The sequence below is a fragment of the Nelusetta ayraudi genome, unplaced genomic scaffold (genome assembly GCF_046127955.1).
Source record: "Nelusetta ayraudi isolate G7.1 ecotype Tasmania unplaced genomic scaffold, CSIRO-AGI_Nayr_v1 ptg000006l, whole genome shotgun sequence".
Lineage (NCBI taxonomy): Eukaryota > Metazoa > Chordata > Actinopteri > Tetraodontiformes > Monacanthidae > Nelusetta > Nelusetta ayraudi.
In genome coordinates this window covers 3,346,263-3,367,072 of record NW_027466056.1, presented here as the reverse complement: position 1 = coordinate 3,367,072, position 20,810 = coordinate 3,346,263, and the positions used below count along the sequence as shown (strand labels likewise).

The 20,810-nt window shown below is 43.6% G+C and overlaps 2 protein-coding genes across 7 annotated transcripts in view; one reads left to right on the top strand and one right to left on the bottom strand.

Moving 5' to 3' along the window:
• Window positions 1–20,207, bottom strand: part of zranb3 (zinc finger, RAN-binding domain containing 3) — a 74,855-nt gene extending 54,648 nt beyond the window's left edge. Inside the window, exons 1-6 of the mRNA XM_076015853.1 lie at window positions 19,891–20,207; window positions 19,002–19,065; window positions 18,724–18,902; window positions 8,002–8,020; window positions 7,565–7,743; window positions 2,000–2,231 (exon numbers count right to left, since the gene is read on the bottom strand). Of these exons, the coding sequence (XP_075871968.1) occupies window positions 2,000–2,231; window positions 7,565–7,743; window positions 8,002–8,020; window positions 18,724–18,902; window positions 19,002–19,004 (612 nt within the window). The 5' untranslated portion in view covers window positions 19,005–19,065; window positions 19,891–20,207. The remainder of the gene's footprint in view (window positions 1–1,999; window positions 2,232–7,564; window positions 7,744–8,001; window positions 8,021–18,723; window positions 18,903–19,001; window positions 19,066–19,890) is intronic.
• A 100-nt stretch (window positions 20,208–20,307) lies between these two features.
• Window positions 20,308–20,810, top strand: part of LOC142881563 (R3H domain-containing protein 1-like) — a 41,262-nt gene continuing 40,759 nt past the window's right edge. For 4 of the 6 annotated variants that reach the window (XM_076015950.1, XM_076015958.1, XM_076015935.1 and 1 more), the window contains exon 1: window positions 20,309–20,456. The gene's annotated coding sequence lies outside the window, so the exon portion shown is untranslated. Of the gene's footprint in view, window positions 20,457–20,810 lie in introns of all 6 variants that reach the window. The other 2 variants (XR_012925603.1, XM_076015945.1) reach the window with 1 other exon arrangement.

The following is a 20,810-nucleotide window of genomic DNA, read 5'->3' as shown; positions in this document are numbered from 1 at the left end:
TCTCGCGGTAATAACGATAAACTCGTGTTGATGACGTAATTAGGAAACGCAAAAATGTTGGCGAACTTTAACTGGCACAACTCCGAGTCAATTTTAGCATGGACCTTTTCAGGCTTTGTGTTCTAAAGTTACTCGAAGCAAACGCTGAACTCTGTCGTTTATCCACACCGTCGTTTCAAGAGCGATCTTTCTTTCTCTTCTCCGTGGCGCTTGTTTTTAGCGAGCTACTGCTTCTGCAAACACGGCGTGCTTCAGGCGTTCTTCTTCTTCTTCCGCCTTCAAGGAATAAACTTGCGGCGCCACACCAGGCCGGGCATAGGTACTACATCGTTTTCAGTCGTTTCCTGCGTATCCGTGTAAACAGGATTTATTTTTATTTTATTTATTTATTTATTTATTTATTTATTTATTTTAATACGGCTTCGTGTAAACGAATTTTTTTCGAGTGCGGTCTCAAATATATGCCGTTTCCCCCCCAAAAATAATCCCTAAACATGGAGTTGAATTGTTGTGATAAAGCTTTTAGTCCATATCGCCCATCCCTAGCCGTGAGTTTCTAATATTTATATTTGTGAGTGCACTTCTTTAACACCTGGGTAGGGGGTGTGTGTGTCACTGTGGGTTGTAACCACAACACTATTTAATGACATTCACCTGGGAGCCTCAGATGGCTTGGTGTGGTGGGCAAAATGCTTTGAGATGCCTTTGGTTGCGATTTAGCGCCATACAAATCAAAGTGGATTGATTGGTTGATTGATATGGCTAGTCTTCGACGTGCTAGCTGTGCGCGGTGTGCACTTCCTGTTGTTCTTATTTATACCGCAGCTTCAGCGGTTTGTTTTTCTCCAGTGATGGAGTGGAGTATATATATATATATATATATATATATATATATATATATATATATATATATATATATATATATGTATACACACATATATATATATATATATGTACATATATACATATATATGTATATATCACACATGAAACCATATAATAAATCACGGTGGCGAGTGAATGGGAAGGGGGCGGGGCTTACCGCTCTCCAAACAACCGCTGTCCTTCCCAAAACAGCCCTGCCGTTGCCATCTTCTTCTTATTATTATTGTCTCTTAATTCAATAGTTCTCCTCCTCCTCCCGTGCGCTTCCTTTTTATTACTTGTCTCATTTATTGCACTGCTGCTGCTGTGTGTGTGCGTCTGTTCATATCAGCCCTTTGTAAATGAAGTTTCCGGCAACAAAAGGTTATTGAAATAAGTCGGCGGGATCCTGGAGGATAAGTGACGGCGGAGGGAGTTAATTGGCTTTTTGAATGTAGGGGATCTGAGCGTGACCTTCTCTGCGTGGGTTACCATGACGATCTACCTGAGTTTCAAGCGCCGGGTGGGGGGATGGGGGTGAACGAAATAATAATCACGATAACGCACGTTAACATTAACACACCTTTGAGAGACTCGGCAGCCCTCTGATCTTCCTTGGTGAAGGCTTTTTCTTTCTTTTTTTTAATACACCATTGGAACACTGCTTCCTTGTTCTGACCAGCTTCCTTCAACTGATGTTTCTCCATGAGAACTGCCTTGCATTTGATCACACTTGAAATTCCGCCCATTACATCTTAAGTGCAGGTTCTGGACATCATAATACACTGGCAGCGGCGAGGGGTGAGATGCCAGCAGGGAGGTGGTGGGTCATATCTGTTTTGAGTGACCTGTATTAGCATTTGTTGTACTTGCAGTACATATTTTTATAAATATAATAAATATAAATATAAATGTGTTTTATGAAATATATTCCTTCTTACAGGTGTTTATATCCTTTGCATATACTTGTGTATATATATTCTGCCTACCAAAGGCTAATGAAAGAAATAAAAATTGTCTACTTTAATTGCAATGACCATTCAGACTAAATATATATATATAAAAATAAAAATACAGCAGTGTAATTATTAGTGATGTAGTGCCAGCTGCTTCCCACAGGGGGCGGTGACAGTACCTCTTCGGGGCGGCCCAGCGCCGGCGTGCCCGTAAGCAGGATGACCCGCTTGGCACCCTGGAGGAGCGGCACCAGGATCTGGGTGCGCGCTGCATTCCGCGACTTCAGGTAGTGCGCTTCGTCCGCCACCACCACCGCAAACTTGCGCCGGCTCAGGGCCTCCACCAGGGGGCGCGCGTCCGAGGTGAGCAGGCCGTAGCCCAGCACCGTCACCTTGCTATCGCCGATACCCCTGGAAGCACACACACATACACACGGACGGACGGACGCGAAAGACGTGAGCAAAGGACTCACAAAGTCAAAGTGTTGCTTGGTAGCCATAAAACTATATGAAAATATTTAGTTAGCTTGATTGTATCATAATAATTTTAAAAATGACTGTAATTTTACTAAAATATTTTCAATGGTGAAAACGTTGACATTTCAAAAATAAATTTACAAAAACATAAATGATTTGAAAAATCATATATATCATGTGATAGTTTCATGTTATATGAAAATTATCACGTAAAAACATGACACATAATAATTTCACGTTTTTACGTGACAATTTTCACATTATAATATGAAATTTGATGAAACAACATGAAAATTTCACGTTACAACATGAAATTATCAATTACTCATCAAGTAAAAACGTGAAACTTATCACGTTATTTTGCGACAATTTTCACATTATAACGTGAACGTTTGACAAAATTACGTGACAGTTTAATTAATTAACGTGATAGTTTCATGTTAAAACGTGAAAATTATCACATTAAAATGTGTTTTCTTATCAACAATGTGCTTCTGTTAAAAAATAAAAATAAAAAAAAAAGCAACCGACCAACCGACCAGCCAATCTGACACCTCTCACTGGCGCCGGAGCAAAGTCGAGGTGCCGCTGCTGACGCGCCTCGCCAGACTGAGCCCGCTCGCTAACGCAGGAAGAGGCGCGGCGTAATTGTCTTTTCCTCCGTTGCTGTCTCAAAAACCGTTTGAGTCATTAACACATCCAGTTCAAGGACGCCCCTCCCGACTCCGACACCCTCTTTCCTTCCCAGAAGGCTTTCACAACCTCTTTGCGCCTCATCTGCAACGAGGAGCTGCTGGGCTTCATTTCACCTCCCCTCCCGAGCCGCAGATGCAGAAAGTTTGTTTCATTGGCACAAAAAAAAAAAAAAAAAAAAAAAAACACACGCAAAGTTGAGATGACAAGAAGAAAGGTTTGCTGCTTTCGACGCAGCTAACCTGAATCAATGGTCTCAGCGTTTCCCCCACTTCCTGCACTGAATCATCGGCTGTCCTTTCGACAGCCCCGAACGCGGCTGCTGACACCGAGGGACACTTTGAGATTAAATTTGTCAGGCCGACCCTTTCGCCCGTTACACTGGGGCCCCGAGTGCGAGTGATCACATTTCTATTCCGTCTCCTTTCAGGTGCGTTATAGTGTGCGCGTGTGGGCAGCTGAGCTGGACAGCAAGAAATCAGCGCTGCTGCTGCTGCTCGTTAAAGAGAAAAGTTAAACTTAATTACAATAACGCACGCAGGCACACACGCATGTACGCAAGCGCGCACGCACGGAGGCCTTTTGATTAGCGACTAGGGAGACGGAAGGTGCGAGATTTGCCCTCAGCGGCAGAGAATCTTTGCATTGTGTTGACGTGAGCGGGCTGGCACCTGCGGCGCTCAGCTGTCAAAGTGAGACGTTTGGCAGCGGGTAACTTTCTTTCTTTTCTTTTTTTTTTACTCTCATCAAGGAAAGGAAAGCTGTAATAATAACAAAGAGCTGCGTGTGATTCTCAGCTTCATCAGACAAAAAGGGGAAAACTGTATTCACCATGCGCGCAGCTAGCTGGCTAGCTAGCTAGCCGCGTCACGACCTCCGCGGGGACGGGGACGTGATAGCTACGCGCCAGCACTAATGCAAACCTGATTCGCGTCACAGGAAAAAAACAAAAAACGGAGACGGGACTCCTTGGCATAGGTGCGTGCAGCTAGCCGTTTTGTTTTAGTTGGTGAAGGAACAAAACAACGTGATAGTTTCACATTATAAAGTGAAAATTATCCCGAAATAACGTGATAATTTCACACTGTAAAGTGAAAATTATGACAAAATAAGGTGATAGTTTCATGTTCTAACACGAAAATTATCATGAAATGATGTCATGGTTTACTTGATAATTATATGTATAAGTTTGATAGTCATAAGTAAAAGTTTGACGAAATAACATGATAGAGACAGGACTCCTATGCGTCACTTTGTTTTAAGTTGGTGAAGGAGCAAAACGACGACACCTAGTGGCAAAATGGTGACCGTTCTAGCTCCACTTTGGGCCACTCGAGATGAGGCTGACAATAAAAGCAAATTGGACTGCACTTATTTAATTTCCTCTCATTAGTCTGTTCTGGAGGCTTTTTTAAAGCCACAAGCTAGTTAGCATAAAGAAAACAATATGGACACTGAGCCTGAGGGGATGATGCGTCTCGTTTGCTGTGTTTCAGCTCACAGCAGTCGATGTGTCATGAGATCATTTGAGCTGTCAGGCTGCTTTTTTTTTTAATACTCGCAATAATTATCATACTTAAAAACCTTTTCACTGAAACCGCAGGATCTTTCTGGAGCAAAACAGCGTTGAACTTGTTGGCCCAGTTGAACTGTGTGAAGCTTGAGAGGCATTTTATCGGATTAATAACCATGAATTATTTTTTTCTTATATTCGCTTGCAACGCGCTGCAATACTGTAATATTAATGGAGAAGTTTGTTCATATTAAGAATCCACACACACAAAAGAAAAATGATCACATCATTCTCATATTCTCATATATATATATATATATATATATATATATATATATATATATATATATATATATATACAGTTGGGTTTCCATTGCAGTTTTTGCAAAATAAAATCAATATTTCTGAAATTTCGACAAAGTACACTTGCGATTTGCAGGTGTTTCCATTGAATGGTGTGAAGTGCATAAGCCGTAATTCTCATAAAATCTTGTCCAGCCATTTTCACTTGAAGTCACTGGTGGTCATGTGACCCCATCACACGTCACTTCCAGTGACGTGTAAATGCAAAAAAAGTGTTTCCATTAGACTTTTGTGACATACCCCTATATCGACACGTCATGAGAGCGTGAAAACCTTTTAGCCATATTTGAGAGGTATGCCAAAGCTTAAGTCTTTCCATTATCAGTTTTTTATTGCGATATTTGGGTGTTTTCTAGGTGTAATGGAAACACAGCTTAAATCATACTAGCTGAACAGTGAGAACTTTGCAATTAGCTGCTGAATATTGGAGGACTTAGACGCTACGGAAGCACATATTTCCCCCAGGAATAGAAAGCAGCAAAAGAGTAGCGTGGAGAATATTGGACTTAGCGTTCCGTCAGACAGAGGACTTTCAATCACTCCCCCGACGTCAGTTGGCAGCGGAATTGTGAAAACCTGAAAAACCTGCGGTTACCTTTCAAAGGTTCCGTGTTAAGCAAAAAAAAAAAAAAGAATCCACCTAAACAGCGTGTTCTAACAGTAACATTTCTCAGCAGTCTGCCGGTGAGCTGCCCCCGGAAATGAGAAAAAAACCCTAAAAATCTCATTTTCACATCTGGTGCTGCTTCTGAGGCTCGCGCTCAAGCACAATAGATATGAGAAATCCACTCTTTGAGATGTCACAAAGGGGGCTGACACCGAACAGAAGGCTGTAAACGCAAGGAAAAAAATGGTGCTTTTCAATGGTATATAATGTAACAAATAATAATGTGAACAATACAGGACCTGTGTGTAATATTTGGAGATTCTGAAGAAGCGAGAGCGACGTCAAGTGGTTACATGTTAGATTGGGGTGCTCTTATACTGTTCCTCCCCCTCCTGACCTTGCCCGTGAGCTATAGTGGCCTGCGCACCCAAACCTGGATACCATGTCCAGCTTCTTCTTTGTTGGTTTATTTGAAGATGTATGCACACACACACACACACACACACACACACACACACACACACACACACAAGTGTGTGTCAAAATTAATGCGTTAATAACAAGTTAATTCAAACGTCTTTTAACGGCACTACTTTTTTAAAGCGCGATTAATGCCTGGTTCACACCAGAGGAGGAAGCGCCGCAAAGCGCGAGCCGCAGCCCTCCTGTTCAGACAACTCCCTCTACTTCTCCGTGTCATGTATGTGGCTGGGTTCACTGGCCACGAATAGCCGTGGAACGGAGCCCGCTTCCTTTCGGCGCCCTTGTTCACCGATGGTTTTGTTCAGACTCCGCGGCCGGCTCGAGTCGTGCTGCGATCGTTTCGGCGTCTGGTCTATTTTGTGAGCAACCAGCGAGCAATCCGTGTCAAGCTGGACTGGAAGTCACTCAAAGAAACACAAGAGAATTCGGTTAATTTTCAAAATAAAAGCAATTTTCAAAATAAAATACCGCAATTGACAAACGTGATCATATTTGTGTACATTATATTTGTCAGTATCTAGTAGAGTGCGAGAGAGATGAAACAAACACACAAACATACACACACATGCACACACACAAGCGATGAAGGGGCACACAGTGAATTTGCCAATAAAAAAATAATTGTTTTATTTGTAAACCTTAATGGTTAGGAGCTTTGGCTTGGGAATACCTCAAGGTTTGAGGTTTAGTTTAGGAGAGTATCTAGACAGTTTTAGTAAATAATTGTTTTTGGAATGCTCCAATGAAAATAAAAAATATAATATTTCCACAAAGGAATTATTATTGTCCTCTCCAATTTTTTTCAGCCGATTAAAATTTTAAATTGTGATTAATTGCATTAGTGTCCTGAGTTAACTCGCGATAAATTGCAAATTAAGTGCAATTTTTTTTTAAAACACAATAAAGATATCTTTTGTGTTTCTTATACTACAACAATTATTATTGTCCTCTCCATTGTGGAAATATTATATTTTTATTTTCATTGGAACATTCCAAAACAATTACATACTTAAACTGTGTGTGTGTGTGTGTGTGTGTGTGTGTGTGTGTGTGTGTGTGTGTGTGTGTGTGTGTGTTTGTTTCATCTCTCTCACATTCTGATACTAGATACTGACAAATATAATGTACACGAATATGATCGCATTTGTCAATCGCGGTATTTTACTTTGAAAATTGCTTTATTTTGAAAATTAACCGTATTCTCTCATGTTTCTTTGAGTGACTTCCTGTCCATCTTGACGTAATCACTCGCGGCTCGGGCACAAAATAGACCAGACGCCGAAACGATCACTGCACGACTCGAGCCGGCCGCGGAAGTCTGGTGTGAACGTCACCTTTGGTTAACAAGGGCGCTGAAAGGAAGTGGGCTACGCTCCGTTTCGCAACAACAGCTGAGCAGAAGCGCTTTTCGACTGTCGCGGAGAAATGCGTCTAAATAGGAGGGCTGCGGTGCTTCACGGTGCTTCCACCCTTTGGTGTGAACCAGGCATTCATCGCGTGTTACAAAAAATTTGTGTCGTTAAAAGGAGTTTAAGTTAACGCGTTATTAACACGTTAACTTCGACAGCCCTAACATATATATATAAATATATATATATATATACATACATGGTGTGGCTCTTGCTCTCAACCAGGTTGATGTCACCAGGCTGAAGCTCGGGGATCCACCTCTCCAGCTCCTCCACCCAGGGGTACCGCATGGACGAGGGCGCCACCACCAGGAGGGGCCACTCCTGCCTGTAGGCGTTGGCGATGGCGATGGCCTGCACCGTCTTCCCCAGACCCATCTGGACCAGGGAGGAAAACAAGTAATAAGGCTTGGGGGGGGAGGGGGGGTGGGGGCTAACAGAGGTTCCGGAATGATTCTGGTGTCAGAAGCAATTAGACGCGAGGGAATGTTTGAAACAGGGTCGACAAAACCATCTGGAAGGAATGCAGCAAAGTTAGTGTTTTTTGGTGGAGAAATTCTGAGCAGGTGTGTGTGTGTGTGTGTGTGTGTGTATGTGTGTGCATGCATATGCTTGTGCGCGTGCGTGCGTGCTTACCTCATCGGCAATCATACATCTGTGGAGCACAGGGAAAACAGAGAGCGCTTCGTCAGACGAGCTTTTGCAGATAAGGGATTCAAGGCAACAAGGGCTAGCAACAAGGGTTACTCAAGGGCACGGCGGCGGCGGCGGCGGCTGATGAAGAAGATTGTCCGGCTTTTGTGCCCTTCCTGTCGCAACCCGACTCCTCAAGCACTTACGGACGAACACGACGGACAATTCTTCTTCTTCTTCTTCTCTGATCGTATATTGCGTCCAGTGACTACTCATTAAGGTCGTTGCCCCAAAACTTCACACAGCAACGAAAGCTGCTGCTGTTGTATAATATAATATAAATGGTGTGTTTGTAGCCCCCCTGCCTACACCACCACCCCTCAACGCGGCCCAGTTCAGCGATCGTCGATTCCCCGGCAAAACAAAAACAAGCTAATGCTGTTACTCTTCCTGTTCCTGCTGCTTTATTAAAGAAGAAGAAGAAGAAGAAGAAAACCCGGCACGCCAGGTCCAATGTTTTCCGAATCTGCTGGATTTGTGTCATAGATCCAGTGAGCTAAAGGGACATTAGGAGAGAGCGGAGGAATAAAAACTTGCAGGATTGGACGAAACCTTCGGTTGGAGGCAATCGAGGGGAGCCAATCAAATTTGAGACTGACTGACGGAAAGTCTGATTCGGTTGCGATAACCCGTGAGCTAATCCTGTTAGCGTTAGCTAGGGTAGCGCTCACTTCCTGTGTTTCCTTCTTTGCCACCCCGCCCCAACACGTTCTATTGGATTAGCAAGATTTTGGGTTTGAAACCTCAGCAATCCAGCTGTTCGAGGGAACTGTATGTATTCATTAACTTATTTTAACTGAGAAAAAGTTTTAAAAAATTACGTTTTTAGTGAGATTTTTTGGAGTTGATTGATCTGTTCCGCCCACATATTTTAGCCTGCAAGGTTCCGCAAAGCGCTATCTGTGGTCGAGCAGCCGGCGTTTCATCACTAACGGGCTACAGTCTTCCGTCAAAACGGTAAAATTAATTTATCGGGGCGGCGGTGACGGCTTATTAATCCGACGTTACATCAGCGAAAATAACCGTCTCGCGTCCGTCTTGCGACCTCCCGCAGAAACCTCAATGCAGACGGAGCCTTGTCATCTCGGTAGTTAAACAGTTCTGCTCGTTCAACTAGCAGGAGGCTTCTGTCACTAATGTTGGGGATCGATCAACGACCCGGTGAGACCCGCATTTTATTTTGCCATCAACGTCATTCTGAACGATTACATCATTGATCTGAATTAAATCTTTTTTTAGTAGGAGTGTGAGTGAACGAATTGAATCGGTCGGGTCAACTGGTTTGACTCACTGAAGGTGAGTCCAGCTAACGATTTCATGTGTTTTTCCTCAATGCATTAAATTAAGTACGACACATTCCTCAAATCAATTCCCAGAAATCCGTCAGAAGTGTCGCGTCAACCTTTTCAAATGGCACATTAATGAATTGTAACAAGAGTGTGATAACAATAAGTGAGATGACTTTTTCCCCCCGGCCGGCCAACAGCTCTAGTAGTGATTTTGTAAGCAAAATATAACTACAGTGTGGGCCAAATTTGGGCCATGGGCCAGAGTTTGACACCTATGCCGTGAACTACCTTCTTCCTTGGTAAGGCAGCATCTCACCTGCTGACTCGCTTCTTAAGCCACCGACTGAATAAGCAACAATGGGGGGGAGGTGTTGAAGCTCCGCCCGCTGGGTTCAGGGGTTGGAGCTCTATTGTCGTAACCTTGCTTCTTCATAAATGCTTCCAACATTGTGTCAGAGCCAACGGAGCCTCTGAACGCCTCCGACTCCACCTGTCTCCCTCCCCCCTCCCTCTCTCCCCCAACAGCCCCCCTACTCCTCCTCTCCCTCCTCTCCCTCCCTCCCTCCCTCTTCTCTCTTTTTGGAGGAGCATGATTAATGTGCACCCTTTTGCCACTGGTGATTTTTTTCTTTCTTTCTTCTTCCCCCCATCTCTAATTGCCAGCCCGTGCAATACGCACATGGGCAAATTTTTTTTAAACAATAATAAAAAAAAAATGAAAATGCACACAAAAGCAAAGATATGCAAACAGATGCAGAAAAAATGAAAGAAAAATGAAGTATGGTGCCAAGCGCACAAAAACGTGGAGATGCTTGCGTACATACACATGCACTCACTTCCCACACACACACATATGCGCAGACACACACACGGGGGACGGCAGCGAGGCTCAGGCAGGTGCATGCCATTTCTGCACGCATTAATCATCCCACTTTAAATAACCCGGCCGTCGTCCTGACGGCTGCGGGGGCTGTGGGCGCTTGCCGCCGCCCGTCAACGGCATCGCCCCTGCCGCCGCCATCGCCACCAATGTTATCTCCCAAAGCCACGAGAGCCCGAGCCCAGAGTAAGGAGGGAAAGCTGGGGCCAAAGCCACTTTGATGGCTTTGACCCCCTGGCAACGGTCTGAACCTCAATCTTCTCGCCCACCATTAAAGGTTGGCGCTGCAAAAAATAAAAAATAAATAAATAAAATAAAAAATAAAGCTTGGGGTTTGGAGAGCAGCCTTTGCTCTGTTTTGGGTTTGACTGCGAGCTCGGCGGAAGGCAGGAGATCTGAAAAAAGGGTCTGACTTCCTCTATGTAGGCCGATGAGTTTTGGCTCGGCAGCGGCGCCGCTTCCCTCTAACCCCAATCTATCAAGAGACTCTCGATGGCGCTGCTGAAAATAGAGGGAGGCGGGTGGGGGTTGGGCGGGGGGTTGGTTGGGGGAGGGGTGAGGGGGGCTTCTGGCCACGATGGCAGCAAAACACCTGGACTTTTTGCTTTCCCGCGCAGAAAGTTTTTCTTTTCCGGGGAATATGCGTGGAAAAAGCCTCGAACCATTAGCCAAGAGTGCGCAATCGCGATGAGTGACCGACGGCCTCATTCGTCTGCCGGCTCAAGGTGAGGAGAAGAAGAAGAAGAAGGAGAGATGGAGAAAAAGAGAAAGAAAGAAAGAGTCGCTTGTGGAAATAAATGTAAGTGATCAATAATGTTTATCACAGCGATCCCGCCGAAATACACAAGGGCACAAGGCAATAAGGCATCCGTTGAAACCACAATGAGAAAAAAAGGGGGAAAAAATGGAAAAGAGAAAGGGGGGGGGGAGAGAAAAAAAACCACAATGATGTTCTTAATTCCCTGAGAGTTTATATTTACTGGGATATGTTCAGGTACAACAAAAAAGTATTTTCGCAGCACTTTAAAGTGGAACGCCGTTGTGTAACACTTTTTTTCGCGTTTGAAAGTTTCTCTTGAGCAGGTTCCTCCGTGCTGGAGCGGCCCAGTAAATATAACACGACTCCGCTGCCTGGCGTGGAGGCGTGCCCACTGACTAATCACCCCGCATTACGGCCTCAGGTGCCCCCCTACCCCCTCCAAGCTCACACTTGAACACCACCCCTCTCCTCCCCCCAAGCGCCTTTCCAAGTTTAGTCACCATCCTGATCCTTTATCCTGTATCTCCGAAAGAGGAAACGTGCTTGAAGAGACGCAGGCTTTTTGCAAAGAAGAAGAAGAAGAGGAAAAGACCAGCAGAGTTGATTGATTGAATCTATTCGGTTGGGGGGGGGGGGTTCGGACCCTTTTTGTGGTGCGATCACTACGATTTCAATCAGTCAGACAACTTTTTTCTTTGTTCCGCAGAGTAAGAAAACTCATCAGCTGTGGCTCATTTGGTAGAGTGGGCTGTGAATTGACGATGGAAGGGTTGGCGGTTCAAATCCTGGCTTCAACTGAACACGTCTGAAGTGTCCTTGGGCAAGACACTGAACCCTAATTGCACCCAATGGGGCTGGCAGTGCCTTTCATGGCAGCAGCCACCCATGGGTGTATGAATGTGTGTGTGCATGTGTGAATGAAAGGCCATTGTAAAGTGCTTAAGGGGAACCGTGAAGGTGCTGGAAAGTTCTATCTAAAGTGCAGTCCATTTACCATCAAGAGTACAGTGCATAGACTTCCTCTCATCCTGCAAAGCTTGGCCTTTCTATTAATAAATAAATAAACAACAGCAGCGCTCTCATCGTATTTACATTGGGGATGGACGGCGGCCAGGTCAAGGGGGAATGTGGACATCGCGCGACGGTACTGACGCTGGTGAAAAAAAAAATTACATTTTCTTTGTCAACTCTCTTGAAACAACAACAAACAAAAAGCTAAAATGGAAAATAATAATAAAAAGCTGTGTGCCGACATCCTGCCAGACGCGCTGCCTGCTGATATGAAGCTCCCCTCGCGAGAAAAACAGAGTCTCGACGATGAAGGCCGGCTCGCTCGGTGCCATTTTATTTGTACAAGGCCCCCTAGTGGGTCTCAAAGGCCACTTCAGATTAGCACAGCCGCAGACGAGCTTCCGATTTCCATGGTTATGGTTTAGTTTATTTCGAACACGCATGTTTAGTAACATATTACTGCAGGGCTGGGCAAACTTTGTGACAGGTGGAGCCACAATGGCTTCCAAAATATGACAGAGGGGGGCCGGAGCAGCAGCAGATGGATGGAGTGTTTCGGTGACCCACCTCAAAAGGAGGAAAAAATATATCATGGGATGTGCAGAAAACGCGCTTTAATGTCATTTGAAAATGAACAAAAGTAAAAGCGCAACAAAATATGTGTTTTTTAAGGCCAATGGAATTTAGCTCTTTATTGAAATGACTCTTAAAACACTGAAAAAATGGATTACTATTAATATCATTTCTTCAAGATCAGAGGGCCGGTTTAGAAATCTTCACGGGCCGCATATGGCCCCAGGCTGTAGACTGAACTCGCCTGCATTAGTACATCACCTCTGTGCAATTTCACAATCTACATGTTCCAAAGGGAGGAGGAGGAGGAGGAAGTTGGAGAGCTTCTTCAATCCAACACCTCCTACTTTTCATAGCAGTTACTCACGCATTTGTTCACGTCCAGTATTAATATTGAATTGTTGACCAATCAATGAAGAAAAACACTAGAATGTGCAATAAGAGTTGACAGGTTGTTTGTAGCTGTTCCGCAGCTATTTCGTTGAACATGAACACTACAAATCCCAGAATGCTCTGCTGGTATTTTGGGACGTCAATCAAAAAGGTTCACTGTTCTATCTGGAGGAAGATTTTTTTCAATAAATATCAACGTTGGCTCACAACTTTGTCCGAATTTGAAATTTTGGCCCCACTGTGTTTGAGTTCGACACCCCTGCCTGGATGTTATCTCTTCCACAATGACCTGCGTTATCCTTGCAAGCTTATAAACGCACACATACATACATACATACAACAATTTGGACAATTTTTTTTTTATACCCCAAATAAAAGCAATTGAGCTGCACGCCATAGGGTTTTTTTTTCTGAAAAATTATTATTGTTATTGTTGTTGTTATGGCTCCGCAACTGCAACTTCTCCTGCGCCGGCACCTTGAATAACTTCATAAAACTCAACCGCCCACTCTCCCACACAGGAAGCGTTTTCAGCGGGCAGGCTCCATAACTATTTGAATTGCAGCAAACATTTGACGCTTTGGTTCGCTACCCTTGATGCTCTGGATGTGAGGGGGGTAAAAAAAAAAAAAAAAGACACAATGACTGCCAGATTTAAAAAGAGAGAGAAAGAGAGAGAGAGGCAGAGAGAGAGAAAGAGAGAGAGAAAGAGAGAGGATATTTAGGAGAGGAGAGGAAAGAATTCCACCCACGGTCCTCCCACGCAGCTCCGATATCCGTCATCAGTCTGTGATGCCCGCTGCATTTCAGGGGGGCTTATTTTATAACACCAGGCTGCTGCTGTTTATTTATCCATTTCTTTTCTAATGTTGGCTTGGCTTTTTTTCCTCCCATTTCCTTGCCTTAACTTCGTCTTTTCTGAAACGCTACTGTTTCTTCAATGAGCTGAGGCGCAGCAGGGGGCGATGATGCGGGGAAAAAAGAAAAGAAAAATTCAGATTACAGTCAATGAAAATTGCCATTCGCCGTCCGCATGAGAATGCAAACAACTGCCGGCTACAAAAACATGCCATCATTTGGCTGTGAATCCACTTCTGCTTCCGATTAGACAGTGTTTAGCGCTCAGGATGAGGAGAAGATAGCGTAGGGGTGGGCAAACTTTTTGACTGGTGGGTCCACCATGGGTTCTAAATTTTAACTGGAGGATGGAGCAGGAGCAGATGGATGCAGTGTTTTTGTTGCTTTATTGAAACGACTCTTAAAACACTGGAAAAAAACTGATGAAATCCAGCTATTTTATGGCTTACAGACCATTGATATAATTTCTTCAAGTTCAAGCGGGCCGGATTAAAAAGCTTAACGGGACGTATATGGCCCCCCCGGGGCCGTAGTTTGCCCAACCTGAGATAGATGATGTGCTTGGTGTCGGCGTTACCAAAATGTCAACGTTCACGGACGCCAACAGCTGTCTGGTCCTCACACAAAGCTTCCCCGCGCTCTCGTTTCTTTCTTTCTTTTTTGATTTATTCATGCAGCGTTTACTGCAGCCGCTATCACCTGCTCTAAATGCCACACCTTGCTGACGTCACAGACGACCGCAGAAAACTTCTCCAGCTGCAGTGAGTGACTTTGTACTACACACAGGGGTGTCAAACTCAAACACACAGTTGGGCCAAAATGTAAAACTTGGACAAAGTCTCGGGTCAACATTGCTATTTCTTGAAAAAAAAATCTTCCTCCAGATGTAACAGTGAACCTTTTATGTGGACCCAAACAACCTCAATATGGAACAAACAAATCTCTACTACACAATATGAATAACTTAATATTGCAGACATGCAAAATTGAATTATAATAATAAAAAAAAACCCAACTCATCAAAATAAATGAACTGTCCAGACCCTGCCTTCACCCTATGACAGCTGGGATAGGCTCCAGCAGACCCCCATGACCCTGAGCTCGGGAAGACGCGTTTATGGAAAATGGATGGATAGATGGTAAATTAAAACCGAATGCCTCTTTTTTATTTGCTGCCTTCTGAGTTTAATTTCAACAGTAACCTTTTTCCACAGGCAAATAATACATGTAAAAGGAAAATAACAATAAAGCAATTAATTAATAATAATATCCTTCAATGAACGTCCTGTCCTGATTGATGTGCCAAAATGCCAGCCGAGCATTCTGGGATTTGTAGTATTAGCAGTTACATGTGCTGTATAATAGCTGCGGGCCAGTAGCTTTAGTAGTGATCTTGTATTGGCCTTGTGGGCCAAATATATAAATATTACACTTTGGGACAAATTTGGCCCACGGGCCAGAGTTTGACACCTTGGTATGACAGCGTATTTGACAAATCAGACGGCGCCCTACTGGCCTCGCTGGCAGCTGCTTATGAAGCCATGAGCGGCCGAGACGAGTTACTCTGGGCCTTGGAAGTGCAGTGAAATGCCACCGTGCCAGTCGAAACGGAAGTAAAGGAATGAAAATATGGAATCACAGGAGTGCCAAAATTAAAATAAATAAATAAATAAATAAATAAATGTAGAAATAGAAGTACAAGAGTTTATTTTGTCATTGCTTTTTCCCTTTTGGCATTGTAAAACACAAATGGAAAAAACAATGACTACATTTTTTGCCTTTGCCTTTTCCTTTGGTCTTTTCCTTTACCGAATGGACTGGGTTGTCAATCAAATGCCGTTGGACGGGGGTTTTCAGACCAGGATTAGTAGTGAATACCTGATTGTTCCGAGCTTGGCTGAAGGAAAGTGACGTTAACTTAGCGACAAAAGGAAGTACACACTACATGCGTTTTTGACCATCTGAGCTATTGTTAAAAGTCGTTTCTGAACACCTCCCCTCAATTCCTCCACGTAGTCCCTTTATATTTTTCCGCCTTTTGCCAGTCAAAATACATGTAGTGTACTTCCTTCTGTCGCTTAGTCAGTCCAGTCCATTCAGTAGAGGCAAAGGCACAAGGAAAAGGACTTTGCTTTTGCCTTTTCCTTTTCCATTTGCAAAAGGAAAAGGCAAAGGCAAAAGAAAAGGCAAAGAAAAGTTTTTTTCCATTTGTGTTTTACAATACCAAAAGGGAAAAAGCAATGACAAAATAAACCCTTGTACTTCTGTTTCTACATTTATTTATTTATTTATTTTTAATTTTGGCACTCCTGTGATTCCATATGAAAACGCTTGCTGTGTAATAATGTCAAAGTATCTTTCGCATTGCTACGGCTCTTCTGTCGATACCTCAGCTGTGGCGAGGCGAGGCGAGGCGGCTTTCTTTCAATAAAAAAACATGTTGCCGGAACGGAAATAATGAGTCCCTTTTATCCAGTGTCTGCACAGCCAAGTCACTCTCTGGGGTCTACTTTAGATCTATGTTAAAAAACAACAGCAAAAAAATGAAACAAAAAAGAAAAAGTCAAAAGGAATCAGCTTCCACTTCCTTATTTCTTAAACATTTCATATTGAACCTTAAAGTTTTCCTTCGTAATGCCCTTAATATGATTTTGATTTAATTTTATTCTGATAGTATTGTGCGTTATTAAATCGAAACAGACGTGTAAGAAAAATAGGCACTGCAAAACATTGTAATGGTTAAAACGTGTTGTGACCTGAAGACATTTATTTATTTATTTATTTATTTGAAGAGGATAATGCACATTAATTTACATTCCGGTGTTAGCCAGGGACTAATTTTCAACCGCAGTCCTATTCGTTTCTAGAAATGAATAGCATAGCGAGTGTAGAAAATATTTTGTAATGTAATGTTAATGAGCAGAAAACAAGATGTTTGGGGTTCAGCCTATTTAAAGCACAGGTGTAAAACTCTGGCCAGTGGACCAAATTTGGCCCGCAGTATAATTATACTTGGCCTGTGAGGCAGTATTAAATCACTACTAGAGCTTGCCCACCTGCATTATACAGCACATGTAGCACTCATACTACAAATCCCAGAATGCTCTGCTGGTATTCTGGCAGCCTACTTACATTAACAGACTATAAGTCATTCTTATAGTTTTCTTTACGCACTTTTTCTTGCTACTCCAAGGCGTGGGCTTGAAAGGTTGCATGTTCATTGAAGGATATTAGATTAGTGAATGGGTTTATCGTTGTTATTTTATTTTTAGATGTATTATTAGCCCGTGGAAAAGAGTTACTGTTGAAATTTAAATCAGAAGGCTGCAAATGCAAAAAGACGTAAGTGCGATGTTAAGTTATTTATTGTTTCGTATTAAACTTTGCTTGTTTCATGTTCAGTGTTGAAGCCAATCTTGTTTGGGGTCCATATAAAAAAGGTTCACTGTTCTACCTAGAGGAAGATTTTTTTTCAATAAATATCAATGTTGGCCCAAGACTTTGTCCAAGTTCTTAGTTTTGTCCCCATTGTGTGTTTGAGTTTGACGCCCTTGATTTAAAGTATCTCGCGTTAAGGCCTCTCCCGCCCTGCTCTCGCTGTCACCCCGACGCCAATTGACTGAGGTAACTGTGCACACAGTGCGGCAAGAGCCAATTGAACTCCTGACCTATCCTTGTAGCAACCCGGCGCCCCCACCCCCACACACACCCCCACCGGATCGATGCGAACACTCGGCATCACAGCGGAGGCGCCCTGATCGGTCGCCTCTTTGCTGACCTTCGCCGACGCGAGCGCGCAATCGACTGGTCGCCGCACCAGGAGGAAGGACCCCAATGCAGCCCACCGCCGGGCCAACTCCGGGGTCAATGGAGAAGCTTCCAGGGAGCCGGTAATTGTTTTCAAAGACACAACCTGGCCCGTGACTTTTTATGACTTCCTCGTCTGGGATCTTTGAAACGACGAGGACCGAGCGAACACTGTCCTTAAAATAGGCACAAAGAAAAATTCCAAAATGAAGACCGAAAGAGGTAAGAAGAAGAAGAAGAAGAAGAAGAAGAAGAAGAAGAAGAAGAAGAAGAAGAAGACCTTCATTTATTCCACATTGTGGAACTTTGCCTGGTACAACAGCAGTGCAAGTGGTGCAAATAGAATTAAAACTGGTGCAAAGAGTGAATTAAAAAGAAATAAAATATATACGTTATTTACATAACTAAATAAGTATAAAAAACTAAAAATAAATTATGATTTTTATGATCAGTTTTGTCTAATGTATTGTTTCATTTATTTTTGTAATTTTTTTTTGTCTGTATCTGAAAAAAGTGGTTGTTCTATTGTGTGCGATTGCGCAGCGTGATGGCTGCATGCAGGAATGACCTGCGGTAGCGCTCCTTCTCTCAGAGGTGTATTGTTGCAATGCATCAACATGCAATCACAGCAGCATCCTGCTATTACATTTTAAGACCCAAACCCCCTTCATGGCCACTGTTTTTCCTTACTGCGTTGGCTACTTTTTTTGTAAGGGCTGGCACACGAGAAGTCAATGGCACCACGTGCATTTCAGGTGGGTTTTTAATTGGGAGCATCCTTGCAGCTGAAAAAAAATCAATGTTGGCACACGGCAAGAGTGGATTGGAAGCAGAGGGCGTGAAGAGGAGATGAGAACCAGGGAGGGACTTTGATGTCCTCAAAAGTGTCCATTAAAAACTGGTGTATCGGCTTAATGACTTAGCTCAGTTCCAAAGTTGCAAACTGACCTTTGTCTTTATCTTAAACTTGATCGTTTTTAAAAAAATAATCCAAATAACCCTTCACATTCACATTTCAAAAGACTATAACCCAAAAAATGAGGGTGTCCATGAAACGAGCGGTGTAAGGTGGTGATTCACTGCGATCTGCTCACCTTCCATTCCTGGACAAGGCAAATTCCACCCCCTCCCTCTGGAAAGGCATCAGACGCTGCAGGAGCTTGGGAGGGAGGCCCGACAGTTCCTGCGACCATCTTGCGTCACAGCGAGAGGTCGAGGCCTGGAGCCCGCGACTATCGGCTTCCATTAGCAGCTTCTCGTCAGTTTCTTGGTCCTGGTTCAATAGAACAATTGGGGGGGGAAAAACAAAAAACAACCAATTAATGTGCATATTTACAATTATAAAACCCTGACCCAAATAATTTACCATTACCATTGTGACAATTCTTGACTTGTTTTTTTTTTTTTTTTTTAATTTAGAGGCTCCTTAATTGCGGCTGATAAACACCAACAGCACAGTAAGGCCAACCTCTACACAAATTATCATGCAGTAAAATAGTAGCTTCTCGAAGCAAAAGGACAAATTTAAAAAAATTAATAATAAAATAAATAAATAAATAAAGGTTTAGTTAATCTTCAAAAGACTAATTGAAACCCTACAAACAATACATTTATAGTCAAGCAAAAGCGTTTTAACGCTTAACATTGACAGGCAAGTTACCTGCGTCACTGAACTCATATCAATTGGAAACATAATTCCAATTAACAGTTGGAATTATGTTTCAATTAATTACGTTTTTAGAAGCGTAATACACTGTATTTTCTTAAACTAATTTGGGAATAAGTGGAGATATTTGTTGCTACGAGTGACAACGACACACTAATGAACAATTTGGCGTCGAACAACTAATTTTAATGAAAGCTGAGTCACGTTTCGCCTCGCGCGACTTTAAGGCACGAAAGGGGACGTAACTGACCGGAAGTTGCAAAGCTGACTTACAAAAATAAAAGCACGGCCGCATATACACACTAAGTGCAAGTTGCCTCAGTAATGGCACATTATTTCGGATACACCGCTGACACTTGTGCAAAAAAAAAAAAAAAAAAGAAGTTTCGAATCTTATTTACACTAACACGTTGCTTTTGTAAACATTTGATAGATATCAGTAGGCAGACTTCCGTTGCAATAGTGGAATTATCGACATGACCACGTGTATTCGTTCTTTCGAGACCGTCCCGAGTGCTGTTAATCGATTATAACGAAGACAGAAAGCACGTAAAAACATTGAAAGTATATCTGCGTGTGTGGCTATCTATCCTACCCAGAGACAAGGCGGACCCAATGGCACCGTCACTGGACTGAAAACACAACTGAAAGTTTCGCGGTGAAAATCTTTTTTAAGGTTCACTCGTTTTGTATCACCAGACAGCGCGGTTGCGGCCCAATAGGATTTCGCCGTTACTCGTTCTCGTCAGAAAAAAACTTTCCCTTCTTCAGCTATACGGGTGAGGACGGTGCTGAATCGTTCTTATGAACCATGTTGGGAGACAGTCAGAGCCAGACTTGCCGTCGCTACGCGGTTATTACCACCACCGCCGCGACGCAAGACATCCCGCGACGGCAAAGAGACGTGACATATTTTCAACACACCCTCCCACCCCTTTACGCATCGGACGTAAGGAGCTGACGCACTGCTCCCTCTACCCCACCACCACCAGCAGCAGCCCTCTCTTCCCCTCCTACTCCCCCCACCAGCCCGCTGCTGCCTGCTGCTGCTGCTGACTCCGCCGCCACCACCAACACTGCTCCGCTCCGCCCGCACCAGTGACTTCAGCCTCGGTGGGGACTACTGCCGCGCATCGACCCCCCTGAAATCCGACAACCCCGGTAAGGCAACTACACGGCAGCGTAGCAGCTGTCCAGCGCTCGCTGATTCGGATAGAGTTGTGGTGGTTGGTGGTGCTGGTGGTTGCTGTTGTTCACCGGGGCGGCTATGCTTTAGCTCCGGAGCTAGTTAGCAGTAAACATCCCCTCTTTGCTAGTGCGTAACAGCGGTGTTTGTCCGGGTCTTTCTTCTTTTTCTTCTTCTCTTCCTCCTCCTCTTCCTTCTCTCTCCGGCGTTAGCAGCGCCAGGTGATAATAATGGTCGTTAGCTTTAGCCGCCGAGACAACCACCACAGCGGCCGTGTTAAAAATAAATAAATGACTAAATAAATATATAAATGAATACAAATTGCGCAT